This window comes from Folsomia candida, unplaced genomic scaffold, assembly GCF_002217175.1.
Source record: "Folsomia candida strain VU population unplaced genomic scaffold, ASM221717v1 Fcan01_Sc011, whole genome shotgun sequence".
Taxonomy (NCBI): Eukaryota; Metazoa; Arthropoda; class Collembola; order Entomobryomorpha; family Isotomidae; genus Folsomia; species Folsomia candida.
In genome coordinates this window covers 4,274,515-4,301,246 of record NW_019091203.1, presented here as the reverse complement: position 1 = coordinate 4,301,246, position 26,732 = coordinate 4,274,515, and the positions used below count along the sequence as shown (strand labels likewise).

The window sequence follows — 26,732 nt, the reverse complement described above, 5'->3', positions numbered from 1 at the left end:
TTTCCTAAATAAATTACGCCTTTCACAAATCCAACCCTGATAGACAATACCCCTCTTTGTACCCAGTTCAGAATGACTCCCCACCCAATCTCATAACTCCACAAAAATGCAGCCCCAACCCAGAAAACCAAGCATACAACAAACACGGCAATCAGCACATAGACAGAAATAGGCTTCGCTTCATTAAATGGATCAAATTTTGACCGGCCAGCCAATTTCTTCGCGTAAAACCTGGAACGCATCTCCTTCCCCAGAAGCTTCTCACTCCGCAATCCGGCCTTTAACTCTTCCGACTTTTCCCATTTGGCCAAAAGTCCGGACTCCTTTAACTTCATTATTCCTGATTTAAACTGCTCTGAAAAAAAATTTCTTCGCACGTCACCCAACGTTATAATGGTAAACGGGGTATCATGCGTCCTTCTCGGGACAAACAGTTTGCCTAACATTTCCACCGATTCTTTCACCATAGTCAGGAAATCTGGTTTCTCAATTACCGCATATGTTTGAACGCCCCGCCCAGAATGGAAAGGACTAACACCGCCTAGCAATTTTCTGCGTTGAGCATAACTCAATTTGTCCTTGATGAACCACAATTTCACGTTTAGCTTAGAAATTACTGCGGCCAACTTTGAAGTTCTACCTAAATTTGAAAGCATCTCCGGTATCAGGGACGATTTTAAAATAGATTTTTCTACGTATGGTGTGCTACCATTTACAGTTCTCGCGTAGTAAGAAGACGTGGTTAAAAGGGTTATTCCGGACTGGGCCAAGTCATTCGTGCTTGTGGGAAGGGAGGGAATTTCAGTTACGGTTAGATACGAAAAAATTTTTCCCCCGTATAAATTACTCATTAAAATGTAGCATCCAAAAAACCACGTGGTCATTAAGGGGAATACTTTGGATACATTTCCGTCAACTTGGTTTAAAAGAAGGACAATTATTTTAAAAAGATGTTTAAAAAACTTGTGCCTGATTTTTCCCCATATTTTATCCTGAAGATATACCGGAACGGTCACTGCTACCGACGAAAGTAAAATTAATAACCACGTGGCCACATCAAAAGGGGAAAAAAACGCGGCAAAGTTCGTCATTGGTGAGGTTAACGTAGTAAATACAGAAAATTTATATCCCGTCATAACCAAATCATAAACTTCACTGCGGAATTTGTGCATGAAATGAAATTCCGTCGCTCTCAGGAGTAAGTCAGATGAAAAGATTAAAATTACATGGTCTCGCGTGCCAATAGCGTCTTCATTTTTTGCAGTGAAGTTGTATTTTAGTCCTAACGTTTGCAGAATGCAGGATAGCTCACCACCAGTCCAAAAAGGCAGTAGAACTAAACCACAGCTTGGGACGAAACTAGTGTTGAATTCACCGTCAGCGTTATGTTCGGCAATCTTGTTTTGCATATTTTTATTGTTTTCGTGCCAGTGGCGGGTAATTTCGGGGAGGGATTTAAGTAGCACTTTCTTCGGAGGTATCTTCATTCCACAGGGAATGCACGGCACGTAGATTGAGTTAGGTACATTTTCGTTCCATAAAAACAATTTGGAGGTTCCTCCAGCTCTTTGATAACGCTTTTGGTATTCCGAGTTGTGGGGGTTTGACACGTGTGCGAATATATATTCTGGATTTAACCGGTGTAGTATCATATCAAGGAACTTTTCACTCATAGTGTAGCCTTTCGCCATTATTTGTAGATTGAGGTTTACAAAGAGGATCATAGGGAGGGATACGGGGACAAATTTGCTCATTTCGAAGAAATCGGTTAACAACAACATTTCAGGCAAGCAACGGATGTGTAAAGTGTTGTGGGTAATTTTGCTCACTATTCGGGGGGTGTATTTGTTCTGGAGCATAATACTGGTATAAAGGGAAGATATTGGATAGGATTTTTGAAAAAATCCTATCCTTCGTGTCGTTATGAAATGAAAATCGGTGTGTTTAAATAATTCGGGAATATTCCACATCGTGCTGGTAGCCAAGGAAGGAAAGATTGAATACAAAGTTAGGCCGGGGAGAATTTGAAGAAAAATCATTTTTCTTAAGACTGTGAATTTATGTATGAAGATTTTTCTGTCCGAAATATTATTATTATCTAGGTTTTTTTATTTAGAGTGACTAAACGATATTGCAGGAATAATATTCTTGCAAAAATGTTAGAAATAAAGGAAGAATTTCTTCTATATATATTTAAATAGTTGGTTTTACAAAAAGGTAGCCAGTGTGAAGTGTGGAGCGAAATTCGTAGCTTGTTTGGTTACGAATTCACAGTTAAATAGTTTGGCGAAACTTAATTTCCCTTAATGTGGTAAAATAAAAGATCATGACAAATGTATTGGACCGCCCCTTTAAACGCGCGCTGGGCGGGAATACAGTGAAATTAATTTTTGAAAAAATTATTTTTGAATAGACCAAAGTATAAGCTTTCCATCGATATATGTCAACAATTATTGAGTCATGGCTAAGATTAGAATAACTTGGGTTGAAAGGCAAGAGTTTAAAAAAAGAGTGATTGAGTTTCACAAAAATCGAACAAACTATGATTCTAAAATCACTTGGCACTTTTTCAAGCAAGAAGGTATTGCTCATTCAAATGTCACCTCTTACATGAAAAAGTACGAGGAATCCAATGAACTAAAATTCAAAGTCCCCACTGGTCGATCTGCAAAGCTAGCGACGACAGAAGTCAAAAATCGCATTAACAAAATCTTCAAAAATTATCCATCAACGACAATGGGTGCAGCGGAAAGGAAGGTCAAGATTTCAAAAAGCGATCTGAGCAAAATCAAAGTCCATAAACTAGGGATTGTAGCCAGGGCAAAAAAACCACCACCAAATTACAAACCAACACAACAGGAAAGGATTCATGCGTGCTGCAAGAAATTGTGAGAGAAAACTCGGGGAAAAGTGGTCATCATGGACGATGAACCCCACGTCACAGCTGACGCTTCAAATCTTTCAGGAAGGCATTTTTTCCATAGTTCCAACCCCTGTGAAATAAAATTTGAAGACAAAGTCCAAAAGAAAGACCAATCCCCAAAAAAATGAAGAATTTGGCAACGCATGTCCAGCATTTGTCGTGTTTCCGATCCCGTCATTTTGGAGGGTACTGTAAACCAGGGGGTTTATCTTAAATCATGCATTAAAGGGGGATTGGAATCGTTTATTACCAAAGATCATAAAAAAATAAAGTTTTGTTTTGGCCTGACCTCGCAAGGTCCCATGCCGCCAAAAAGGTCACTCAGTGCCGACATCTGAAAAAAATTGAATTTACGGCAAAAAATGGAAACCCACCAAATTTTCCTTAACTGCAACCAATTGAGAAATTGTGAGCGCTGACTAAATCCAAATATTATAAGCTTTCAGAAACGCCAGACACGTTACGAAAATTTAAGAACAGATGAAAGGAAAACAGCTTGAAAGTAAGTGCAGTCTATGGGCGGAATTTGATGCGAAATATGAAGAAGAAAATGCAGTCTGCAGCAGATGGCGGAATTGAATCATTAAAATTTGAACTGTATGGCAATCCTAACCCTTTGGTAGTAAACATATGCAACTTTTTTTAAAGTTACTTTTCAAAAGGGAACGATATTTTTCAGGGAAAATAAATTTAATCAGCAAATTTTAATTAAGGGTGAATAATATTTATTTAAATTGGGAAATATATAAAGTCTGTAATTTATACGACGCTCCTAATTAGGAAGCCACAGATTTACTACAATTCATATGCTAATTTTTACAATTAACTTACCAAGTGCTGGACGTATTTTATGATGCGCTTAATCTGCAAGTGGGATGCTGGAAGACTGACAAAGAAACTTTCTTCAAGTTCCATTAGAGAGGTTTGGGTCGAAGCTGAAATCAAATCCGTTTCGGTTTGGCTTCAACATTTTACGAAGTCAAGCCAAAACAGATTGTCTTGGACGAAACAGGTTTGGCTACAAGCTAAATTAATATCAGCTTGGCCAGCCCGCAAAATTTAAACTTTGTTGACATTCAAAATGTGTTCACGTTTCTTCCTCGGTGATAAAATTAGTTAATTTGTCGCCCTGGGCTATAGACGCTTCCTCCTTGCTTATTTACACTATGGGATGCTATTTCTAATTAGTTAATTGAAGAAAATGAAACTTTTGTAACAAGGAGAATACGATGATAAATTCTCACATGTGTGAGATTCCGTTCAAAAAGTGCGCGGTACAAGGTGAGACAAAAAACTCGCTCTCTGATTGGCTGAGAGCGAGTTTTGGTGAAGCCAAAACACCAGCTTCGGGAGCCGCTCCCGAAGCTAGAACTTTCAGTTTAGCTAGCGATTCTGGCTTCAAGAAAAAAATAGTGACGTCATCTGTGACGTCACCAAGCCAAATTGGAAGCTAAAATGGAAAAACGCTTCGACCCAAATCTCTCTATTATTGGGACTCATGGATTAAAATAGGAAACGGACGTGGACACCTTTCTCAGAAAAGGTTCGTACAAATACTTCAGTCCTCGATGCGCAATACTTTATAAAGTGCAATGTTTAAGCATATGCAGTAGACACATTGTTTCCCAGCAAGTTTTTCCCACAGCATAAAATCTTCCCGAATTAAAATTCCTGGAAATCATATTATGTTTACATACAGTTGAAAACAAAACTTTGACAGCTTAATGACCCAAGGTGGAGCTGAATGTTGGGTAAGAAATGGCATGCATATATTTATGTAAATATATATTTTCAAAAAGTCTTAAATTTCCACAAATATATGTACCATTATTCGAAAATTAAAAACTTTTAAACTTATCGTACTTATTGGTTAAATAATGGCTTCGATTCCGTCCAACCCACTAAACAATTATTTCTCACCGTATGACACAAATAATCACGTTTTTTGAAAAGATTATTCGCTCTTGTTACGATTCATGCATATTTAATTTCCCACCTGACAGCTTCTCACCCAATGCAATGGCACATAATGCATGTGTTTAACAAGCTGGCCTGGTTTTGTCACTCATTCCTCAATTCACCTGTCAATCAATCATCATTACTTAGGAGAAAAATATGCAATAAATCCTTATCTTTGTTGCGCACATTGTGTCGATCGGGACAGATTTCTCAACCTTTGAATTAAAATGTCTATACACTTGTCTGGAAATAATTTGCATATATTTAGCTACTCATTCACATTTTGCGATTATGCCCGTAGTAGACAGGGAATACGTGCGGGCACTGTTGTCCGGTTTAGTAACAACTTGGCTAGCTTTAAAGCTGAAAAGTTTTGCATATTTACAAAAATTGGCGAAATGATTATAAGAAATCTGACGGGAACAATTTTGCGAATCACGACCCGGGTAATGTAGTACATATGTAAATATATTTATAGTATCTTTTTCATACAATTTATTGATTCAAGTTACTCCTTAGTTTGTGTAAACCGTAAAGTATTTTCAATTTTTTGTAATTTTTTAAGACGATTGGACAAAATGAATTTACGGAGTCGTTAGTAACGTAGTCAAATTTGGAAATTTTCGGAAATTATTCTTCAAACTTTTGCACAATAAAAGGACGCTCTTGATCTGAATAAACTTATTTTCCATTATAAATCTTTGAAAAGCTTATGGAATTTACGACGTTATCAATTGCCTAAATTTATCAGTATATTTTTTACAATGGATTAATTTTCGTTACAAATTTTTAAATTTAAATTTCTGCCAAACATTTTCAAAATTACGAAGTTTTACGTCAATTTCTGTCTAAGAAATAAATAATTCTGGATTTCAGTATAACAATCTCTACACGTATGACATAACAGTGGAAAAGACGGAAAACTTGGGTGTGGTCAGTTACACATTGACGGGCGGATATGCGGCCGAGATTTTCGAAAACTTGCAACTCCTCTTCGGATTCACGTGAGCAAAGAAAATCTTTCCAACTTCATTAATCACGCTAAACTTTGTGTATTGGCAAGTTTTGTAAAATTATTTTATACACTAACTAAACATTTTTGGCACAATTAGTATGCCTAGATAGCTTCATAAGTTTAAAAGTTGGCGATATGTATAAATTTTACTCTTTTATATTTATTCTAAATTTTCGTATCTATGTAATTCACCTTCACCAGAGTTTACACATATTTAATATTACCAACGTTACAAAAATTCCGATTAACTGTTCATTCCGATAAGTCACCCACCGTAAAATTTGTCACGACGACGTAAAATTCTGACTTGCACACTTAAGTGTGTGCAAATCAGAATCGAAATTGATATCCTACCGTGTGACACTTAAGGATATCGATTCCGTCTCAGTTACAAAGTCTGGCGTCATTATATTTAATTTAGTCACGTTGTCAAAACATGCATGCATATTTTCATCTGTTTATTTAGCTACGTCTTGGTCCCAGAAGTTGGAGCGTACAATTTCACGCTGGCCTCGGTGGGCGCGGGGGTGGACGTCTTCCTTGGGTCGTACAGCCTCTATTATGCACGTGCCAAATTGGCCGACCCCACATTCGTCACAGGGAACTCTAGGTAAGTCTTATCGAGCGAAATAGATAAGTGTTTTTTGTACAACATTAAACAAAAGGGAAATTAACAATTAGTAAAACATTACTTACATATCTTACGTTTAAAAATTACAATCATTTAACCAATATGCAAACACGTCGTACCAAGGTTTTTGGCACAACTCGCAAGAAGAATTGTGCAATATTAAAGCCGGATTTGAAGTTTTATTCGGAATAATTTGGAATTAAAAATGTGTAAAACTTACAGAATAATCGCCGTAATAAATCACGCTCATGAATCCAACATTGAAGACGTTTTCAGTCTCCCATTCAGCAAGACGCTCTGGATCGGAATCAGCATCGTGTTCTTTATCTATTTCTGCCTTTTGCAAATAATCGCATTCATTGCAAAATTATCTTGGAGAGATACCCTCTTTCACACGGCGTCCATCATACTACAGAAAGGTATCGATTTTGTACAATTCTACAAATTCATGAGCATTCGTATTTGATTGATTGATTTATTTCAATGAGGCACCCCATTGCATGGGACTTTACACCTCAAGGACATTTGAAAGTTTTGCAAAATAAGTTTAAACTCGACCGGGTTGCAAAAATGAATGAATTTTGTACATACATTCGTGTTTAAAAATTTGCAATTTGTTTCTACTTTTAGCATGTCCCTTAATATCGGGGAGTTACGTTCGGATCGCATTTTTCTCAATTTCCGTCACCTTGATTGTACTGATGGCATGCTACACGGGGAATATGTTTTCGATCAAGACAGTTAATCGATTCTCGATCAATACTGTGCAAAACTTGCTCGAAACAGAGTTCAAGGTTTTGATCGAGATGGGCGAATCTACCTCGTCTATCTTTGTCATGTTACAGGTAAGCAATTTGCATTTGACCACTTTGCATATGTATACATGCATAAGCACATACATTAATTTTATTTAACTCGCTAAGATTTCTAGATGCAAATCAAAAGTTTATGTATGATTTAAATATATGTATTATTAAAATTGCTGTAAAATTTTTTGACTTCAAGAATTTATATTTTGCGAATTTTAATAAGTATTTCTTCATTTTCGCAAATATTTACATGCAAACTCTACCAAGCAAACATATTTAGTTACAGTGTGAACTGTTAGAAATCTATCGCAACCATTTGTTTGTCGGTTGCAAAATTGTTACCGCTTGGTATTATTTTAATCCTGGATTTCTAAAAGTGCATATAAATATGTACAGCTTCTGGTCATAATTTTTTTGTGATTCTTTAAGAACTGCTTTCAAATTATAACCACCAGTGGTAATTTCTTAAAAAGTTCGTAATTACGGAAATTAAAACATTCTGTTTTATTGTATAGACTATTAATTATTAATTTACATAATTCCTATATTCAGATTATGGCGTAATTATCAAGATTTAACTTTTTCAGGCACTCCTCCACATTCCCGCCATCGCCAAACTTCTCGCCCGGATCCATTCGGCCAATTATGTCTACACGACGTTTGAAGACGCCATTAAGGAGGTCGTGGAGTCACCCACGGCTTACGTGATTGACGAGGAGACCGCCATGACAACCATGCTCGACGTGCTGGGCCAGGTCCCCTGCTCCTTCAGTGCTCTCTCCATCTTCAACCTTAAGTACCCTTGGTCCATGTTCATGAGGAAGAAGTCAAGATTTAAAGACACCATTAATTACGGGTGGGTTTGCGATTTTTAAAATTAAGTGGTGCCAAAAAAGGTCATTTTGACCTTCACAAACATGAATTTTTTTCAGAAAAAAATGATGGAATATGTTTTTGAAACTTTTGCACAAGTAAATGACTCAATTTAAGCATTTCCTTGCAAACACTTTTGCAATTTTCTGTAATGAATTGATGAGGGTATTCATTATTTCTTCGTATCTATCGTATCGTAAAATAGTTTACGAAGATAAAACAAGGGGTCAGCTTTCGTAAAAATCGTAAGCGTAGTAACGTGATTTTCGATGACAAAATCTTACGACGCTTACAAAATCTGGTAAGGTTCGTAAGTTATTTTACGATACGAAGAATACTAAGGATACGAAGAAATAATGAATACCCTCAATATTTCTCAAATTGAATGAATTTTGAATGACATATTTTTAAAACAGACTTGATAAATTACAAATCCTCGAAGAATTGCCTATTGAGAAGTCGCGATTTTATTAAATTCCAAAATATGTTGCTAAAAATAGACACCAATTTCTTAATATTATATAATTTCTCTTATTGATTTTAGGCTTTTAAAAATAGACGAGACCGGGGTTCGACGTCGCCTCCGTGCAAAATGGATTCCACACGCTTCCCAATGCAGAGTCGTCTCCATGCCGTTCACCTCAATAAAGTTGAGCCAAGTTTATTCCGCCCTGGGAATTTATACGGTTGGCCTTATCACCTCTACCGTCGGCTTCTTCCTTTTCGAATCCAACTTTGGGTTGAGACGATTGTGCATGGTCGAACGGGTACAATTACTGCCCGAATAACATTTAACATGTTGTGGAAGAAATAATTATGTAACGTGACAATGTACACTTTTAAAAATAATGTTACCCTTTAAAAAAGTAAACGCACTGAATTCTAAATTAACTAAACTATCCTACATCCAGAGTAGCGTTAACTTGATAAAAAGTAAAGTTTACTCTGGATTTTGTACAGTTTATTTAATTTAGAATTGAGAGTGCGTCTACTTTTTAAAAGGGTAAAATTATTTTTAAGAGTATATTTAAATCTGTATGACCACCCAAGCAAGCAAAATTGTATTTAAAATAAATTCTGAAATTATAAAAAATGGATAAATAGAATAATGATTTTTATTAATTTTGACACCTTATCGTCGCTACCAGATTTATTAAGAAAAATTAACAAAACTTAACCAAAAGTTTTATAAGGGTGATAACTGATTTAATAAAATTTACACATGCTTATTGAATTCCAAATAGTTTTAATATTCTGATAAAATTTTAATAACTCGTTTTGCTGGAAAGATTACCAATAATTTATTTGTGTATTTTTGAAGTGAACAGGCTTCCCCAATATCTGGCACTTATTTATGGTTTGATTTCCCAGGTTTTTCCTGCATATAAAGAAATTTAGTTTGTAAAATAACTTATGAAACGAAATTTTGCATTAATCCGCCTTTAATAATCCTGACAACAATCTTAAAAATCATGATACCAATCTGAAAAGTAATTTCGCTCTGAATTTAGAATTTAAAGTAAATTCATTTTTTCAAAATGGTAACACTATTTATAAGATTTTATGATAAATACCAGATTTCATACATACCTCACCATTCTGCCAGACGACGGCATCCTCTCCATTGCTGACCTTGACACTTCGCTTTTCCATCACGCCAGCCCCCTCAGCCTCTCCCCCCTGAGCCCCATTCAGGACCAACTGTGCCCTAAAATTCAAACTTAATTCGGCCTCTTGTTCCCCCAAACGTTCATCTACCTCCACCAAATTCTCTCTTTGCCCCGCATTTTGTCCCTTACCTCCAATGGCCCCCGTGTCCAACCAGTAGTAGTAGGTCCACTCCTCCTCTTCCAGGGAGGACTGGGGCGACCGTCTGTTGTAGAATGGCCGGCCGGGCACCTTTGGGATTGGAATAGGTTGTGAACGCGGGACGTGACTGGTGGACCGTGGTGGGGCGTATTTTTTCCCCTTCTTTTGAACGGAGGACGTTACAAGAGACATTCTTGTGGGGAGACGTTTCTTTATTTTTCAGTAGTGGACAAGATCAGGGTGAAAAATGGAATGACCGAAATATGTAGTGTGTTCTTTATAAGGTGAAGTTTAAAGGGCCAACCCTTTTTAAGGACGGTAAGGTAATGTATTTAGTAAATAATGGTAAGGGTAGGTTTCGGTTTAAATTTAATTTTAGCCGAGTACAGAAATATGTACATACACACTTTGCAAAATTATTGTTGCGGTTCAGCTCATTTACTCAAATCTATGCCCATTGTTGGCTTCAATGTGTTGAAATATGCAAATGAAGTGACCCTATTCCTGGAGTAGTTAGAAAGGTAAACTGGAATGGTGAAAATATTTTGACCTTTTTTAGTTAGGTTTAAAGGGACCCTTTTTTTACACAGGTAGCAAATAATGACAGGGCCTGGGTCAGTTAAAATTTTATTTCAGCCGTAAATATGTACGTATGTATATATTGGCATATTTATACATCACCGGAAAACTTCTACAGCGTTTAATAGAGTTCACTAACTTAATTGTGTGATACTCAAATAAGTTCATTTACATATTTAGAATTTTTCCAAGGATCCTTTGACTTTAAAGTCTTGTTTTACTCGAGACAAATAACTAAGCAGAAATATTTATTTATTTTTAAATAGGAATGGTAAACATTATATCTAGTCTTAATTTTTATTAATAACAAGTCGACGATAGGCTTTATACTCTGTTGAAATATAAAATTAATGGTATCCAATTGATGTGATCTTCTAGACCAAAAATAAAAAAATATATTGAATCGATACATATGTATGTACATAAATGCAGATTATCGTATTTATTTAGTTATGAAATTAGAAGTTTTTGTCTCAATTTTCCCAAACAATAAGCAGTCATATTTTATTTTGGTTTGAATATAGTTTTTGCAAAATATTTCCTCGTATTTTTTACAACAACGTGTTAAAATCACAAAAATCATACATATGTATGTACATATCATGTACTAATTTATTATGGTTAAGTATTATTAGCACTGCTTACATATAGGAATTGTTAGATATATGTATGAAATCGAGTGTAAAATGGTGTTACTGGAATTTTAGGAACTCATCCTCAGAATTTCTTATTGGAGGTCCATACACCCTTAATTTTTAACCATTTCTTATAAAAGAGGGGCTTGTTTCCAGGAAGGCTATTCCAGACTTCGGACTAGAATTGTCTGGAAATAAATCATGGATGCATTTGCTTAAAACTAGATACATACCTATTTACACAAACAAATCAGTCGATGTTGACCTAGCCCCAAGTAAGCAGCCACATGAGCTTAGCCTTGCTCCAGACTAGTTAACCAAATAGTAAGTTGGTATAAGCACCATTTTAATCAGTGTCTGATTAAATTTCGTCCGAGAAGACAAAATCCTTCAGCAGTTGATAGAGTTAAAAATTTCCGGGTAAAATTTCTACTTTTTTGTACTAATATTAACTTGAAATTTATTATTGCTCATTATAAAACATTTACATAATGGTATAATTAGTTATAATGGTTAATTATTTTAAACGCGTTATCACGAAATATTAATTCAAAGTAACTTCACTTGGCAAATGAAAACAACATTTAAGTACTAATAAAATTCTTAATTTGGGTTTTAATTTACGCAGAGTCCGTGTATTCTGGACAAATAAGAAAATGGAGAACAATAATGGCCTGATCTTCCTGGAAAGCGTGAACCCACTGCAGATAAAGAATTCAACAATAGAAGACACCAAATTTGGGGAGAAAGTGACGAAAAACGTCTTCAAAATCGGTTTAGATAACCTTCAAAGTAAGTTTTCTGACTATATTAAAAAACAAACATATAAAACTTTTTCTAATCGCACAATTTCTCAAATTTACAATGTAACATTTTCAAGACTCTTAAATACATAAATGCATATTTATGTATGTACGTAATAGCTAGTACTTTTACATATAATAGTTGACAATATATAAACTTTAACATAATAATCTTTTAATTTCCTCCAAAAATATTTTAGTTTTTTAATCTGTGCAAAATTACTCCATAATTTTGAAATTATTCACAACATTTACTAACTGTACATATTTATTTCATACTCTTTAGAAATTCTGTCCATGGATTTTCCCAAACCTAAAAGCCCACGTGACACAGCCTTGTCACCCCTCAAAGTACAACCCCCACAAACAAACTTTAAGTTCCCCCAGCGTCAAAATAGCGTCACATCCCCCGAAGTAAATCGTGAAACCAAACGACTGAAATCCATGCAAAATCCGGATTCACGCAATTCAATCCACAATTCGCAAAATTTAACTACCTCAAGTTTTCTCCCAATCAAAGAAAACGATACGATTTACGCCAACAATCAAAATACATATTCCGGTACTACCCAAAATCCCCCCAAATCCGTCCCCCTCCTAAATCCCAAGAAAATAAACCCGACTAAAAATTCAACCTCTAGTAAAAAACCGTTAGTCGCGTCAACTCCACCCCCAAAACCCCTTCACGTAAAACGACAAAATTTGGAAAGTAACGCCACTAAAGGCAAGACCATTTCCCAACAATCAAAAGACCCTGAGGTGCGACGAAGCCGCAGAATAAATCACGAATTTTGGAAGGAAGTTCAGGAGCGAGAGTACGCCGAAATCTTGGCCAGCAGGGGGTGGACCTGGGACGACGAGGACGACGTCATCGAGGAAGTCGAGATGATCGATTGGAGGTCAAATTTCGTGAAAGTTTCTGAACACGGAAGGAACTTTATGGTCAAGGTGAGCAACATTTTATTTTGAACCGTACAATTCATGAATTAAGAAACTATAATTCAAATAGTGATTGGCAATCTCATAAAGTTTATAAGTTTTATAAAATAATTTTAGACCCTTCATCTGAAGATAAACAAGTTTAAAAAGATGTAATTTAATTGCCCTGAGCACTTTTTATAAGATTTTATAAAAGTTCGCAAGTTTACGAAATTTCCGGGTTAAATTTCAAGCCCTACGTGAATTGCCTCAGAGTTATTAAAATATAACTTAAATTTCTGAGCGTTGCCGAAGATTCCATGATTTGAAAAAATTTATTTAACTGTTTAGCTGCCCCATGTCAATTTCAATTTTACAATTTCCTGGGTTTTGTCAAATTAAATTATTTCAAAAAATTTACAATTAACAATATTTGCTAACGCGGAAATATGTAAAATTTGCTAATCATTATGTAATTACACAAATTCTTCCTTTAAATTTCAGAAGGAAAGCAATCAACCCAAAAAACAGTGTCACATCTGCCCGGACCAGTTTGACAATGAGATATCCTTATGGGACCACGTTATCGAGACGCACTGCAAGCAAGATAAGCATGACTGTCTCATCTGCAACGTATCTTTCTCACGCCCCATGGAACTTCACCGGCACAATGTCTCCAACCACTACGATATCGACGAGATGGAGTGAGAACTAGCAAATTTTCATAAACTTGATAAACTTTTACATACCTAACTATTATTAAGATCGTTAGAAATTAAGTAAATTCATTAAATCTATATTTCAAATATTAGTTACATTTTTATCTAGAAATATAAACAAATAAATGAAATTGTCGATTACAAAGCGCCTGGAAATACTATTGTCTGTATATTTGCTATTACGATGCAAAAATTTTAGTCCCAAAAATCTACCACCTATATGTAATGGTTTCCACAATTTTGCCATTTGTATATCTACTCATAAGGTTTGTGAACATGTAAACTATATGTACATACCTAATTTTTATTGGGATATCGAAAAGCATGAAATGCAAGTGCATATATTTATGTACATATTTTTGTGTAATTTTATATCCGCCGTTATCGCGTGATAACTCCAGTACGCATACATATTTACATGCATGAATATAACATATAATAAATTTATTAAAAAGGTGAGTTGAGATAGTTTATACCAATTCTCAATTCGAATTGGCTTATTCCAAGTGAAACTATCAAATCGAGTCCGGCATGAAATTGCCAATAATTTTATAAAAAATCATGATGATGGGACACAATAATTTAAGTTCGACATGTTTCCCCGCTTTAATTTATTTTGAAAATTTATGGGAATATTCCCACTTGAAAAAAATTCAAAACTGACCAAAAGTCTTGAATATTATAAAAACTGTAATTGGTGCCTTATTAGTCGTCATTTACAAAAAATCTTATCTCAGATTTGTTGCACATGATGCATTCAGAATTTCCAAATTTTGAAAACAAAGCAGTTTTAAATGCAATTTTGAAACCCAATTTAAACATTTGCCGATTGGGAAAGTTTTGAATATTTTGCCGTGTGCCTTTTCTAAAATGTTATTTAACTGAGAACAAATTAGTTTCCCAATCGCTGGCGGCAGAAAGTTACAAGAGTTTTTTCGAATCAGAATTTTTAACATGTGCTTGTATTGCGTTGCTGTGCAAAATAATCTGAACTCTTAGCTGGCTGGGAACAGTTACAAAAGTACTGCGAATGTTCCCAATCTCAGTGGCATATGCACGACACCTTACAACAAGCATTCTCTCTCTTTCTGACTGTCGACCTACGAAGTGAGTGGGGAGAACGTACGGCACTTCTCATGCCGCTCTTCGCCTGACCACCACAACCACTTTGTTTGGGGTGATATGTGTCGTCTGATCTTTCCATGACTTTTCCCGAATTGATAGCAACGCATGGAATAAGCCAATTTTGAGCTGCTTTTGCCACGCATGTACGATTACTTATATTCTCAAAAATTCATATGTATTTGCAGTTTAACTTTAAAGAGGAGGAGGGAGGCTGGAGAAGAGAAGGCACGTCTTTTTTCTGCTCTCGTGGAATATAATTTTTGTGTCAAAGTTTTAAAAGTTACCGACCACCCCCACTTCTAAAAACTGGACTACTGCTTCCCCATTCGGCCCTCTGAAGTAGTGATAGTGAAAGTTGGGGTAAATTCGCTCACCCTGGTGACCTTGTAGGCCTTACCGGATTTTCGGCTTCTTTGACTGGACTTCCGCCCCTATTTTCTCGAGTGAACTCGTTTGTCTCTTCCGTCACCAGTGCCTAATTTCATTGCGGAGGGTTCCACTACTCTGTTAGTGAAGGAGGGTAGTCCCTGCATCCCCAGGGCACGGCGCGGAGTTGTGAATGACCGTGACCTGCGGGGTTGGCTATCCTCACGCACTTTAAGTGCCTAAATAAGGCAAGAAAGTTTTTCCTTCCGTTCCTTTTTTGTGTGATGCAACGTTTTAAAAGGAGCCCAATATACTAATATTTTTTTTTGGGTCCCTGCGTGAGTCCAATTGGTCTCTCTTCGCGCTCAGGGTTCGCTACAGGTCTACATGTCATCACGTGACGGGATTTCGGGTGACCCACCCGACAACGAGTCACAACCTTCGGGGGACGCGACGTCAGTGTCATCACGTCCAAGAGGCAGACCACGAAAATCGCTCATCGGCCCGGTCTTCTCAGCGATTGTGAATGGCGAGTCTGCGAGTGAAATGGTTCCTCCCGGGCCTCCTATTTATGTGAATGACGGCCCAGCACCGTTGGACACATCAATTCTCTCTGCCCCAGCACGCCGCCGTTCGTCGGTGTCGCCATCATCTCCTGGCGTGACAAAGAGAGACACTTTCGCCTCAGCGCGTCGATGGATTCAGGACTCCCTAATCCCGGACCAGAACTCAAAACTAAGGAAGTCGGATATATTCGCCCGCTATGCACTTTTCGTTCACCAATCCGGAGAGGGTGGAGTCGTCGAGACCACCCTCGGGAAATACATAAAGGAGTTATTCCCCAATGTCATGAGTCGTCGAAAGACTGGGGCAGACGCTCACACGTTTTTTGAGGGAATGCGGTGGATGGATTCGCCAGCCTCGGAGACAATGTCGCAGGATTGGGGGGAAGTCCTTTCTCGCCTCAAGATGACCACACCCACACTACGAAGAGTACCAAAAGGGGCCAGAAAAGAAGTTGCTCGGGCCCTCACTAAGGTCTTAGAGGAGGTGACCACTGCCAACACCGAAGAAGTATGGGGAAAGCTCTTTCTGTTCCCCTATGCGTGTCTTCCTGTCCCCCAGAAGACCGATAAGGTGAAGAATTTGACAACATGGGTCAAGTCACGGGTTGCTAGGTGGCTAGTGGACCAGACCGCCCCCCGCCACGACAAAAACGACCTCCCGCCAAGCCCCCTCGAGTGATTGAGAGTGTCGCCAAAAAAGTTGAGGCCAAGTTGGCAGATGGCGATGTCCGGGGAGCAATTCGACTGGCCTGCTCAGATGACACGAATGCCCCCATGACCCAGGAAACGATTGATGCGCTAATCGCCAAGCACCCGCCACATCCGGAGCCTACAAATTATCCCGTACCGCCAAAGAATTCAGTGGAACCAGCAGCGGTGGAGGTGCTTGAGGTCACTACAGCCATCGCAAGCTTCCCGCCAGGATCGGCGGGAGGTCTGGACTCCCTCCGCCCACAAATTTTGAAAGATATTGTCGCGGTAGAACAAGGAGAAGCAGGGACTAATCTAATCGACGCCCTGCTTAATTTTATAAATGTTGTTCTCAGAGGGAGTGTACCGGTCTCTTTCTGCCCCATTTTCTACGGGGCTTCCCTCACCGCCCTAAAGAAGAAGACGGGTGGAATTCGGCCCGTGGCGGTTGGAAATATGTGGCGACGTCTGGCTTCTAAAATTGCTGTTACCAGGATGTCGTCCCGCCTGACGGAATACCTCGCACCACATCAGCTGGGGGTGGGGACAAAGGGAGGAGCAGAAGCAGCGGCACATGCGGCCCGCATTTACTGGGGCCACAAGCACACAACAGCCAAGGCCTTCTTGAAATTGGATTTCTCAAATGCTTTTAATGAGATTCGGCGGGACACGATTCTTAGCATTATTCTTCAAAGGTTCCCCTCAATGTTCAGTTTTTTATCGCAGGCTTACTCCTCCCCATCTCAACTATTTTATGGGGACACACCCATCTCCTCCCGCCGCGGGGCCCAACAAGGAGATCCGATAGGTCCCGCACTTTTCGCCCTGGTCGTCCAGCCCATCATCCTTGCTATCGAAACTGAGCTGAATCTGTGGTACTTGGATGATGCCACTCTAGCGGACACTCCAGAAAAAGTTCTCGAGGCATTAGATACAATTGTTCGCATGGGAGCGGACGTCGGGCTTCTTCTCAATACCGCGAAATGTGAGGTTGGTGTGCTTGGAGCGGACGACCATACCCGCTCTAAAATTTTGGAGCGGTTCCGACAGGCGGCGCCAGGGATACAGGAGATATCCCCCGCAACCGCCGTCCTGCTTGGCGCCCCGCTTACTGACGAGGCCATCGAGTCGGTGGTGGGGACAAAGACCGACCAACTTGCCAAACTGGGCGCCCGACTCCTTGAACTCTCCTCCCACTCTGCGTTTTTCCTCCTTCGGGCGTCCATCTCTACACCCCGCCTTATTTATTTTTTGCGGTGTGCCCCGACTTGGCGGAGATTCGACGCCCTCACCCTGTATGACGCCAAACTCAAGGAGTCAATGGAGGGGATCCTCAACTGCTCACTTTCCCCGCAATCTTGGCTTCAGTCCTCCCTTCCCGTCGGCGATGGCTCACGCTGTAGACGTGGCGATTCCGTGTTTTCTCGCGTCCGCTTACAGTGTCCTCCCCCTTGTAGAACGCCTACTCCCGCCATACCTCCATGGCACCGACACCGCATTGCAAGAAGGAGAAGAGCGATGGAATCCAATGGGACCCGCAGAATTTCCCCGGCCGGAAGTTAGACGTTTTCAGGCCTCGTGGGAGGTGCCTCAGCAAGAGGCCGCTATCAACCACCTCAGAAATAGACCATCTACTCCAGAGGATAAAGCTCGTCTCCTTGCCATGGGACAACCGCATGTGGGGGCGTGGCTCAATGCCGTACCTTCGCCACAACTTGGGACGCTACTCCCAAATGAGACGTTTCGCATCGCTTGTGCCCTCCGTCTTGGATGCGACGTCTGCCACTCCCATAAATGTCCATGCGGAGCTATGGTCACATCAAAAGGCTACCATGGCCTGAGCTGCAAAAGTAGTGCGGGGCGTCATTCCCGCCATGCCGCAGCAAATGACGTGATTTGGAGAGCTCTTCGTTCCGCCGGAGCCCCCACCATTAAAGAGCCAGCCGGTTGTTCCCGGCCAGACGGGAAGCGCCCTGACGGACTGACATTGGTTCCATGGGCAAGAGGGCGGCCCCTGGTATGGGACGTGTGTCGACACTTTTGCACCGTCTTACCTCCCCCAAACCTGTGTTCATCCTGGTGCGGCAGCCGAGAGGGCGGAGGACAGGAAGACAAAAAGGTACCTTCTGGACAGATTCCTCTTTGTTCCCGTAGCCGTTGAAACAACTGGAGTATGGGGCAAGGAGGGCCTGTCCCTTATCAAAGAAATAGGGACAAGGATCACAGCCCTCACGGACGAGAAGAGGGCAACGAATTTTCTCATCCAAAGAATTAGTATTGCAGTTCAACGCGGAAATGTGGCCGCGATTTTAGGATCTCTGCCAGCAGGACGAGAGCTGGATGAGGTATTTTATCTTTAGGACGACAACAATTAGAGGAATTTTTTTAAATATTCAGATAGGGAAATTTATGTACGGCGCTGGTCGTTTAGCTTTTTCGAAATAAATGTATGTAAAATGAACATGGAAAGAACAATAATAAATTACGTTTAACTTTTAATATCATAGCATCAACATGTCCCTTTCAGTGTCCCGATAGTACGGATGGGAGGAGCGATTATTTGAAGTGTAACATTCCGATTTTGTTGAAATTATAAAGTTCAAACCCGTACAACCAATAATAAATAACTACTATGCGTTAATGTTTTATGATAAGGGACATCAGAAGGTGAAGCAAATTTCATGTGCTAAATGTTATACAGGATCCGCTACTAACACGTGAACGCGGTCACTCTTGAATTGCTCCAAAACGGGTTGGAGTTTCGGTTCCAAATTTTGAGCATAGCGACATATGATTATTGACAAGGGCTGAGCAAAAAATTAGCTCTCTAGATTCAAAAATGACCCTACCATTGACCTTAGAGTAAGAGGGTACCATAAAAACACTTTCCAAACTTAATTTTTCGTACACAGACATAATTAACCACTTCAAAATTCAAGGACAACAAGTTTCGAAAACAGGGATACATAAGGTACTGATAAACGAAGGTCAACAACGACAAGCTCGTACCAAAGGACAACCATCATGCCTCAAACCCGAGTCCGTAAAGTGCTAATTCGGCCCGTGCTTAAGAAAATTGACCTACTGACCTCTAAGGGCAACTCACCACCCCAGAGAGCAGTGGCACGTCTAACCAAAGTGTCATAGACTAGTGTGCGACGAGCAATTAAAATTTTGCAGAAGCAAAAAAGAAGAAAAATCCGAGTCCATCAGCTGACTGAGAAGCATAAACAAAATCGTCGTCTGACCTCCAAAAAATTTTATATAAATTACCTGACAAAAGATAAAAGTGACTTTTTAGTGTCGTTGGATGAAGAATTATTTTCTTTAAAGATACCAACGGTCATAGAAAAATTTACTATACAACCAAAGAAGAAAATAATTCCAGAAGATTGACCATCCCGCACACGGAAAACTTTTGCAACAAGTTCATGGTGGTTGGTGCATTATCTGGTCGTGGTGTCCTCCTACTTATCAAAGTTCCACAAAAAGTGAAGGTAACTACGAAGTACTTCATTGACGTTGTTTTAAAACCGCTTTTGGAGATTCATGTCCCAAAACCATATGGTAAGGACACAAAAAAAGTGATAGTTCATCACGGCGCAGCGTCATCACACACCGCCCTTTTGACCCAGGATTACGCCAAGGACCTGAAAGCTTCAGGATATTCAGGATAACAATCATCCAAAATAGTGAAATGCCTGTTAAGTCACTCTATGTAAGTCCAATGGATTTATTCGGCTTTGGATATCTGAAACAAAATCTTTTCTCCGCCACCGAAAAACTTTTGACGGAGTTTGGAAAGTTATGGGAGACGAGTGGTCTAAAGTTGACTTCGCCATGGTCAAATCAGTGTACAGAAGTTGAAATCGCCGATGCCGACTTGTAGCTCGAGAAAAGGGCTTTCACATAAAAAATGTTCGGGACCTAAACTCCAAGCCGTTCAACCAGTAATTGAAGGTCAAAAACGTTCACATGTTAGTGGCGGAGCCTCCGTAGGACAGAGTTTCGCATTCATTTCCCTACAACCTGGTGGCTAATAAAAAAATTTATCATATAACTTTATTAAAACGCAGTAACAAAACGTTAAGATCTATTATAATGTCGTGATAAGATAAATTATATTAGGATATTATAATTCCACAACTACCACTTAAAGAAAGTCGAAACACTGTTAACAAAATGACGAAAATCGAAATTTTGGGTTCCTTAGTTAAACCAATCTTTTAGTGAGATTACGTAGTACGTACAACTGTTTTGTCCTGTTCACGTTCAAAATTTATCACATTACTCCTCAAAAAGCGCTGGGTCAAGGCGCAACTCCAGAAAACTTGCTACCTTGGCCGACTCTTCAGTTTGCTCAAGATAATGGGCTTCTTGACCTGCCGGAGGAAGTGTCCAATTAAAAGTTGTTATCGTTCTAAATCGAAGAAATGTCACGGGATCAAGAGGGACATAAAATTCGTCTCTGAATCTCTGACCGTGCTCGTACGGTAAATCGTCGTTCTCTGCATTCGAAAATATTTAATGTTATTTTAGAACACTTACATATTAAGTACACACTAAGAAACCCGGTAACTAAGTTATTACCAGGCGGAGTATCTATGTGACCCTACCGCATGGTAATTTATTTATTATTGAGTCGTAGAAAATTAGTTACCAACTGGTAATATTTTCAAATTTCGCGACCAGGTTTATTACCGGTTTGGTAACAAAATGTCTACCACTCAATAATAAATAAATTACCTTGCGGTAGAGTCACATAGATACTCCGCCTGGTAATAACTTAGTTACCGAGTGTATAAAATATTCTTGCCAGAAACTTACCGCTCCCTTCAATGGCCTCATTTTCCCACAGCACCCTATAAATTTCGGCCAGCTGTAGTATAAGTATTCCCAGGCAGACCAATAGTGTCACGCCCTGTATCCAATTACTCTTGTGAATTTGAATACAGCGCTCGTGATGCTGTACGAATCGGTGGGTATCCTCACTTAGGGGTTCGTCATCCTCAAGGCGCATGCGCAGTTCCAGGATAACATAAACCACTTCGGTTTCCATCTTTTTTAAATGGCGATACAATATTAACTCGATGGATCCCAGTATTAGGAAACATGGTATGGCGTACTTGTAGAAAAGTTGGTCCAACGTGCTGAATTCTGTGGATTGTTTGAAGTTTGTAAGTTATGTATGTAGTATAAGGATTTTTATTGTTATTCACGGTTAGAAATAATCCTTTTGAATAAATTCTATATTAATTAAACTATTGTAAATCCAGAGTAAAATTTACTCTTAATGAAGTTACTATTCCTCTAGATTTAGTACGTATACATAGTTGGCTTGATTTAGAATTTAGAGTTAATTTACTCTTCCAATAGGTAACAAAGAGGGTATTAATTATTTCTTGGCAAACAATACAGGAAGGAGAAGAAATGGGTCAAATACGGTCAAGTTTCGTAAAAATAGTAAGCTTACCATGGAACCTTTTTTCATGCTACACCGCGATTGACTAGCGAGTTATGTCAAAAAATCAAGAAACACATGGCGCTTATCATTTTGTTGAATGGCCATAATTTGAAGACAAATATTGGGGTCAAAGTACCCACGATTTGGATTTTCGCCTCGTGGAGGAAAAGGGAGAGAAAATTTATTAAAAATTTGAACTTTACCGCCAATATTTTTCTTCAACGGAAAGATTAGTGCCACGTGACTCCTAATTTTTAGCTTGATTTTTTTGACATAACTCGCTAGTCGATCCAGGTGCAGCTTGAAAAAAGGTTCCATTGTTACTAACGAGATTTTCGATAACAAAATCTTATGACGAGTACAAAATTTGTTATACGAAGCGAATAATTTTGAGGATATTAAGAAATAATGAATACCTTCAATATTTTTAAGAGTGTATATATAAAATTTAGATATGCACCGAGTACTCGGCGCTGCTGAGTACTCGGCAGGTTTTGGCCGTGTTCTCACTACTCGGACTCGGCCGAGTTTTTTTGCGTGCTCGTCCGAGTATTTCTTAAATTTTTATATGCATCCAGTACCACTTTACCCGGTAGTTACACCGCGCAGTTCAAACTATCCATGTGGTTTTTGCAATCAAAATCAAACTAACTTGAAAAATACACCCGTGAAATTTGTTAATTCTATCCGGTAGTCAACTTTAATTGTAATGTTGGAACATGAAGAAGAATCAGAAGCTTCACGTGATTCCGTCCACCAGTTCTCAAAATAAAGGCATTGGTAATTAAATATTATGTAAACAATGATTTTTTTGATGATCTTTTTGACAATTTACTCGGTGGCCGAGCCTTGCTCGGTACTCGATTGCCGAGCTTTGCTCGGTGCTCGGCAAACGAGCAGAAAAGAGTACTCGGCAAAAATATAACCGAGTACTCGGTGCTCGGCCGAGTCGACTTTTTCGGTACTAAAAATTATGAAACCTTACCTTGACTCAAGGTGGCTCCATTGATCAATTGTGTCCAATTATCCAAAGGCGTTGGGCCGAACACTATTGACATCACTTTGTTCACATAGGCATCCATTTCTGCACTTTCCATTGTATCACTTCGCTTGCATATTGTCATTCCGGCCGCTTCATTACTGAATTGTGTCCAGCTGTCGAATTTTGTACAGGATAGGGGAACGGGAGGGTCAGAAACGAATGCCTGAATTGTATAAATAAAGTAATGTTAGGTCACTAAATTATGGTTAGTGTTGCCAATGAGTTGTGATTTGGTTGGTCTTCTTAAATGCAAGATACACTCTTAGAAATAGGGTTCCGATTATAACCAAAAAGTAAATGTATGTGATTCTACCGCCGTGGTTATAAATTTGTCATCGAGTGGTTACAATTGTCTCCGGCTAATTACAAAGTTTCATCCACTTGGTATTAAATTGTCGCCAGAGTTAAATTTATAACTAGTTTGTGACAAGTTTATAACCACGGCGGTAGAGTCACATATGTACGCTTACTTTTTGGTTATAATCGTAACCCTATTTCTAAGAGTGTAGCTACTCACCAACTTGACTCCCAGTTGGATTTATATTCGTATATCTATGACATAAATACATTGTAATGAACTCATAAAATTGGAAATTTAAATTTTTGGGAGTGGATTGTTCAAAGGGCCAAGAATTGAAATGTGTACCACTCAATCTCAACAATTCGGGTACAAAAGAATAAAAAAATTACAACTTTTGTAAAAAAGATTATACCATTTCATCGCAAGTGTTTGTGGGAGTCTAAAAATAGTTCTAAAAATGTGCCTCCATAAAAATTTGCAAAAGTTAATGGCTGGTGCATTTACGGGAAGTTTATGTATGATCGGCAACACCATTTATGTCTGGTGAATATTAAGAATTTCTTACGAAATTTTCAAATATTTCAAGATTTGTGTCCGTCGATTGTAGAAATGAGTTTAGAAATTCGTGTTGTGGTGTCATGCTAGCATTATTTGGAAGAATTTTCCATTCCGTTATTGTGGTCATGTTCAAAAGGAGAATGACAGAATGGATCGAGACGGGAAGTTCCTTCGTGAAGCTCCAAGATTGGTTTTCTACAAAAATTAAAAACTTACAATTAGTAAAATGAATAATTACACATGTTCAAGTTTTAAATTGGAGTCATTTCTTCACACACAACCTCTAATAAAATTTATAAACCGGTTAAACAAAGCCGTTTTCCAATCTATGTACGTACATATGTACATATTATGTAATTAGAGCACAACTTTACTTTACTTAACGTAGCCTTGGATGAGGCATTAAAGCGAACTCTACAAATTTATTGTGAAGAAATGGTAAATACCGTAAAACCTCTATTTATAGCCCTCTTCTAATTATAGCCGGTCTCCAAATATAGCCGGGTCTAGAGACCAAGATTTCAAAATTTTAGCCGAGTCTCTAATTATAGCCGGGTCCCCAATTATGGCCGGGTCTCTGATTATGACCTGTCTTGTCCGCTGTGTCCCTGTTCATAGTCCATTAAAGAAAAATGTTGCACATTATGCCAATCAACGAATAAGTTGAACTACTAATTTTTTCCTATTAATTTCAGGTTAATAATGGATATAAGCATGACAGAAAATTTAAAAAACCTGCTAAACTTCGTTTCAAGATGTAGATTAAAAGTGAATGGGTTACTTATGGCTTATCTTGCTAAATTAGAAAACTCAAATTGAGTCAAAATGAATTATATTTGATTTTGTAACATCTAAAATTTTTGGAGCAACAAAATTTAACCGCGTCTCTAATTATAGCCGGTCTCTAATTTTAGCCGGGTCCGTGACCCCCAGATTTGGATTTTAGCCCCGGCTATAAATAGAGGTTTTACGGTAAATTAACTAATATTTCCCCAAATTATTTATCAAAAGATAGTTTTACAAAAGTGTATTTATCCTTGATTTTATTATCAAAAGTTCCACTTATCTCAAACTTCATGTATTTACAGTGCTACAATTGATTTAAGAAATTTACAAGTAAAGAAATTGAACAGGGGCAGAATCAGATACAAAATCAAATTTGAAGAATCAACTCATTATCCCAGTGCACCTTAAATAAATACAGACATGTAAAATCTATTCATCAGATTAAGCATTTTAAATTGTACATAGCTACTCCAGACCCATAGCTCGAAATAAGTGGGCCAATGGTCCATGTAAAAGCGGTGCATTCAATTTGTTTGTGGTCCATGGTAAAAATTCCATAATTACCCCCATGGCCCCATGCATGCAAAACTATTACATACCTTTAACTTCGCCCAGTTCAGCTCGCCAGCACTCATCAAACTCAATCCAAACATGCATGACGAGACCCATTAAACCAAAAAATAATGCATATGACACTAACAAATGTACTCCACTCTTAACAATGTAAGTATTCTGATCTCCAGCGTTATTATTTTCACCCAGCGGAATCAATACTCCATTCCGAGCGTTCGCGTAATTCATAAAAGTGTCAGTGAGTCGCACCAATGGAGGAATAGAGATTGCTGTTATGATAAGGGCTACCGCCAACTTATTGTAGTACATGGTTTGAGCAATAGTTAAGTGTAAGGTTGGCGAGTAAATGGCACACATGTCTTGCAAGATGGTCGAACTCATGGCGATAAACTGGGTGAAACAGATGTTAAATTATATTATTTTTTTGTAAAAATGTAAGTATTTAGTTCAAGGTTTGTGTATGTGCTTGGGAACAAATGTGTAAATAAGATGAGGTCTGGAGAGAAATGGTGAATGAGTAAGTTCGAGAGATATATACGCTTATGCTTTGGGTTCAGAAGAAATGAGGGACTATTTTTAGTTGGGTTGTGTTTCGGGTATCTGTATGTGTCTAGAAACCCATATACATATGTACAAATATATATCTGTTTGCGTGTATGTACACACATACATACTTCCCTATTTACACATGTATGCAGATACAGACGGGCAAGGGACAGACAATAATAGGGATATTGGGTACAATGCATGTTAACAGAAATATGGGTCTTATTCTACGTATAATAAAGTTGTCACATTGAGAAGTGAATGTAGTCTGAATTCCATATTAGGAAATCTGTATTGTTACCACACTCAACTTTACCATTTAATGCTACTCTGTATTTAGTATCGTTTACTTAAAATAGAATTACGAATGCATTCACTTATTAGAAGGAAAACTTTATTTTTAAGTGGGTATTGTACGGATTAGTACCTCTCTAGGGTATTACTGGAGCCGAAATGGCTGACCAACGCATCAAAAGGGATGAATTTCCTAGCACAAAAGTACCATTCGGCTTTATAGCCTACTTACGTCGTTTGTTGTTTGCTAACTTGCGCATGGAGTTACTCGTATACTCGCGTTTGTCGCAGGAATAAATCTTCTCCTTGCTAGTGGGGTGCACGGGTTCCACGTGGCGTTTCAAAGCATGCGATATCGATAAATTTGGGTAAAAGACGGTTCATGGCATGCAGGGTTCGGAACAACCCGGGGTTTTACTCTGAAAACAACTACCCCGGGGTTTTACTGGGTTTTACTGGGTTTTGGGGTTTTACTGGGTTTTACTGGGTTTTACTCAATGTTTGGGGTGAACTAATATAACTTACAATGTTACGTCAATTTGTTAACTTAATGAATTTTATTAAGAGTTATCAAAAAACTTCAATTTAAAATGCCAGGAACACAAAAAAACACGAATTTGATCAAACTCCAAGTTAAGCTGAAAATTATTATTTTTAGATCATAAATAAAAATTCAAAATAAATATATAAATTTACGGAATATTAATCGGAGTACTTAATTCGAGTTAGATATGCACCAGCAAACTGA

At 38.5% G+C, this 26,732-nt stretch overlaps 4 protein-coding genes across 4 annotated transcripts; 2 read left to right on the top strand and 2 right to left on the bottom strand.

Moving 5' to 3' along the window:
* Positions 1-4,647: 4,647 nt before the first annotated feature.
* On the top strand, positions 4,648-8,998 carry LOC110854890. The gene is made up of 7 exons (XM_022103319.1): positions 4,648-4,674; positions 5,759-5,886; positions 6,364-6,507; positions 6,751-6,947; positions 7,159-7,373; positions 7,925-8,193; positions 8,755-8,998. The coding sequence occupies exons 1-7, from the start codon at positions 4,648-4,650 to the stop codon at positions 8,996-8,998; spliced, it is 1,224 nt and encodes a 407-aa protein (XP_021959011.1).
* Positions 8,999-9,332: 334 nt separating this feature from the next.
* On the bottom strand, positions 9,333-10,452 carry LOC118436960. Its single transcript, XM_035855682.1, has 2 exons — positions 9,801-10,452; positions 9,333-9,588 (listed from the first exon to the last, which is right to left on the bottom strand). The coding sequence occupies exons 1-2, from the start codon at positions 10,209-10,211 to the stop codon at positions 9,559-9,561; spliced, it is 441 nt and encodes a 146-aa protein (XP_035711575.1). The 5' UTR covers positions 10,212-10,452; the 3' UTR covers positions 9,333-9,558.
* A 986-nt stretch (positions 10,453-11,438) lies between these two features.
* On the top strand, positions 11,439-13,828 carry LOC110855000. The gene is made up of 4 exons (XM_022103433.2): positions 11,439-11,653; positions 11,862-12,025; positions 12,323-12,984; positions 13,459-13,828. Exons 2-4 carry the CDS (start codon positions 11,890-11,892, stop codon positions 13,660-13,662), a joined length of 1,002 nt encoding a protein of 333 aa, XP_021959125.1. The 5' UTR covers positions 11,439-11,653; positions 11,862-11,889; the 3' UTR covers positions 13,663-13,828.
* Positions 13,829-20,460: 6,632 nt separating this feature from the next.
* On the bottom strand, positions 20,461-25,670 carry LOC110854889. Its single transcript, XM_022103318.2, has 5 exons — positions 25,171-25,670; positions 23,793-23,980; positions 22,870-23,089; positions 21,248-21,577; positions 20,461-20,928 (listed from the first exon to the last, which is right to left on the bottom strand). The coding sequence occupies exons 1-5, from the start codon at positions 25,523-25,525 to the stop codon at positions 20,708-20,710; spliced, it is 1,314 nt and encodes a 437-aa protein (XP_021959010.1). The 5' UTR covers positions 25,526-25,670; the 3' UTR covers positions 20,461-20,707.
* Between the last annotated feature and the right edge of the window lie 1,062 nt (positions 25,671-26,732).

Excerpts from the sequence above, each read along its gene's own strand:
- LOC110855000 (XM_022103433.2), top strand. The coding sequence starts at position 11,890 with ATGGAGAACAATAATGGCCTGATCTTCCTGGAAAGCGTGAACCCACTG. Across the intron at positions 12,026-12,322 it reads CGGTTTAGATAACCTTCAAA|AAATTCTGTCCATGGATTTT; the intron begins GTAAGTTTTCTG and ends CATACTCTTTAG. Across the intron at positions 12,985-13,458 it reads GAAGGAACTTTATGGTCAAG|AAGGAAAGCAATCAACCCAA; the intron begins GTGAGCAACATT and ends TTTAAATTTCAG.
- LOC110854890 (XM_022103319.1), top strand. The coding sequence starts at position 4,648 with ATGACCCAAGGTGGAGCTGAATGTTGG. Across the intron at positions 7,374-7,924 it reads CTATCTTTGTCATGTTACAG|GCACTCCTCCACATTCCCGC; the intron begins GTAAGCAATTTG and ends TAACTTTTTCAG. Across the intron at positions 8,194-8,754 it reads AAAGACACCATTAATTACGG|GCTTTTAAAAATAGACGAGA; the intron begins GTGGGTTTGCGA and ends TATTGATTTTAG.
- LOC110854889 (XM_022103318.2), bottom strand. The coding sequence starts at position 25,525 with ATGAGTTCGACCATCTTGCAAGACATGTGTGCCATTTACTCGCCAACC. Across the intron at positions 23,981-25,170 it reads TGAACTGGGCGAAGTTAAAG|AAAACCAATCTTGGAGCTTC; the intron begins GTATGTAATAGT and ends TAATTTTTGTAG. Across the intron at positions 23,090-23,792 it reads TTGAAATATTTGAAAATTTC|GCATTCGTTTCTGACCCTCC; the intron begins GTAAGAAATTCT and ends TATACAATTCAG.
- LOC118436960 (XM_035855682.1), bottom strand. The coding sequence starts at position 10,211 with ATGTCTCTTGTAACGTCCTCCGTTCAAAAGAAGGGGAAAAAATACGCC. Across the intron at positions 9,589-9,800 it reads TCGTCTGGCAGAATGGTGAG|GAAAAACCTGGGAAATCAAA; the intron begins GTATGTATGAAA and ends CTTTATATGCAG.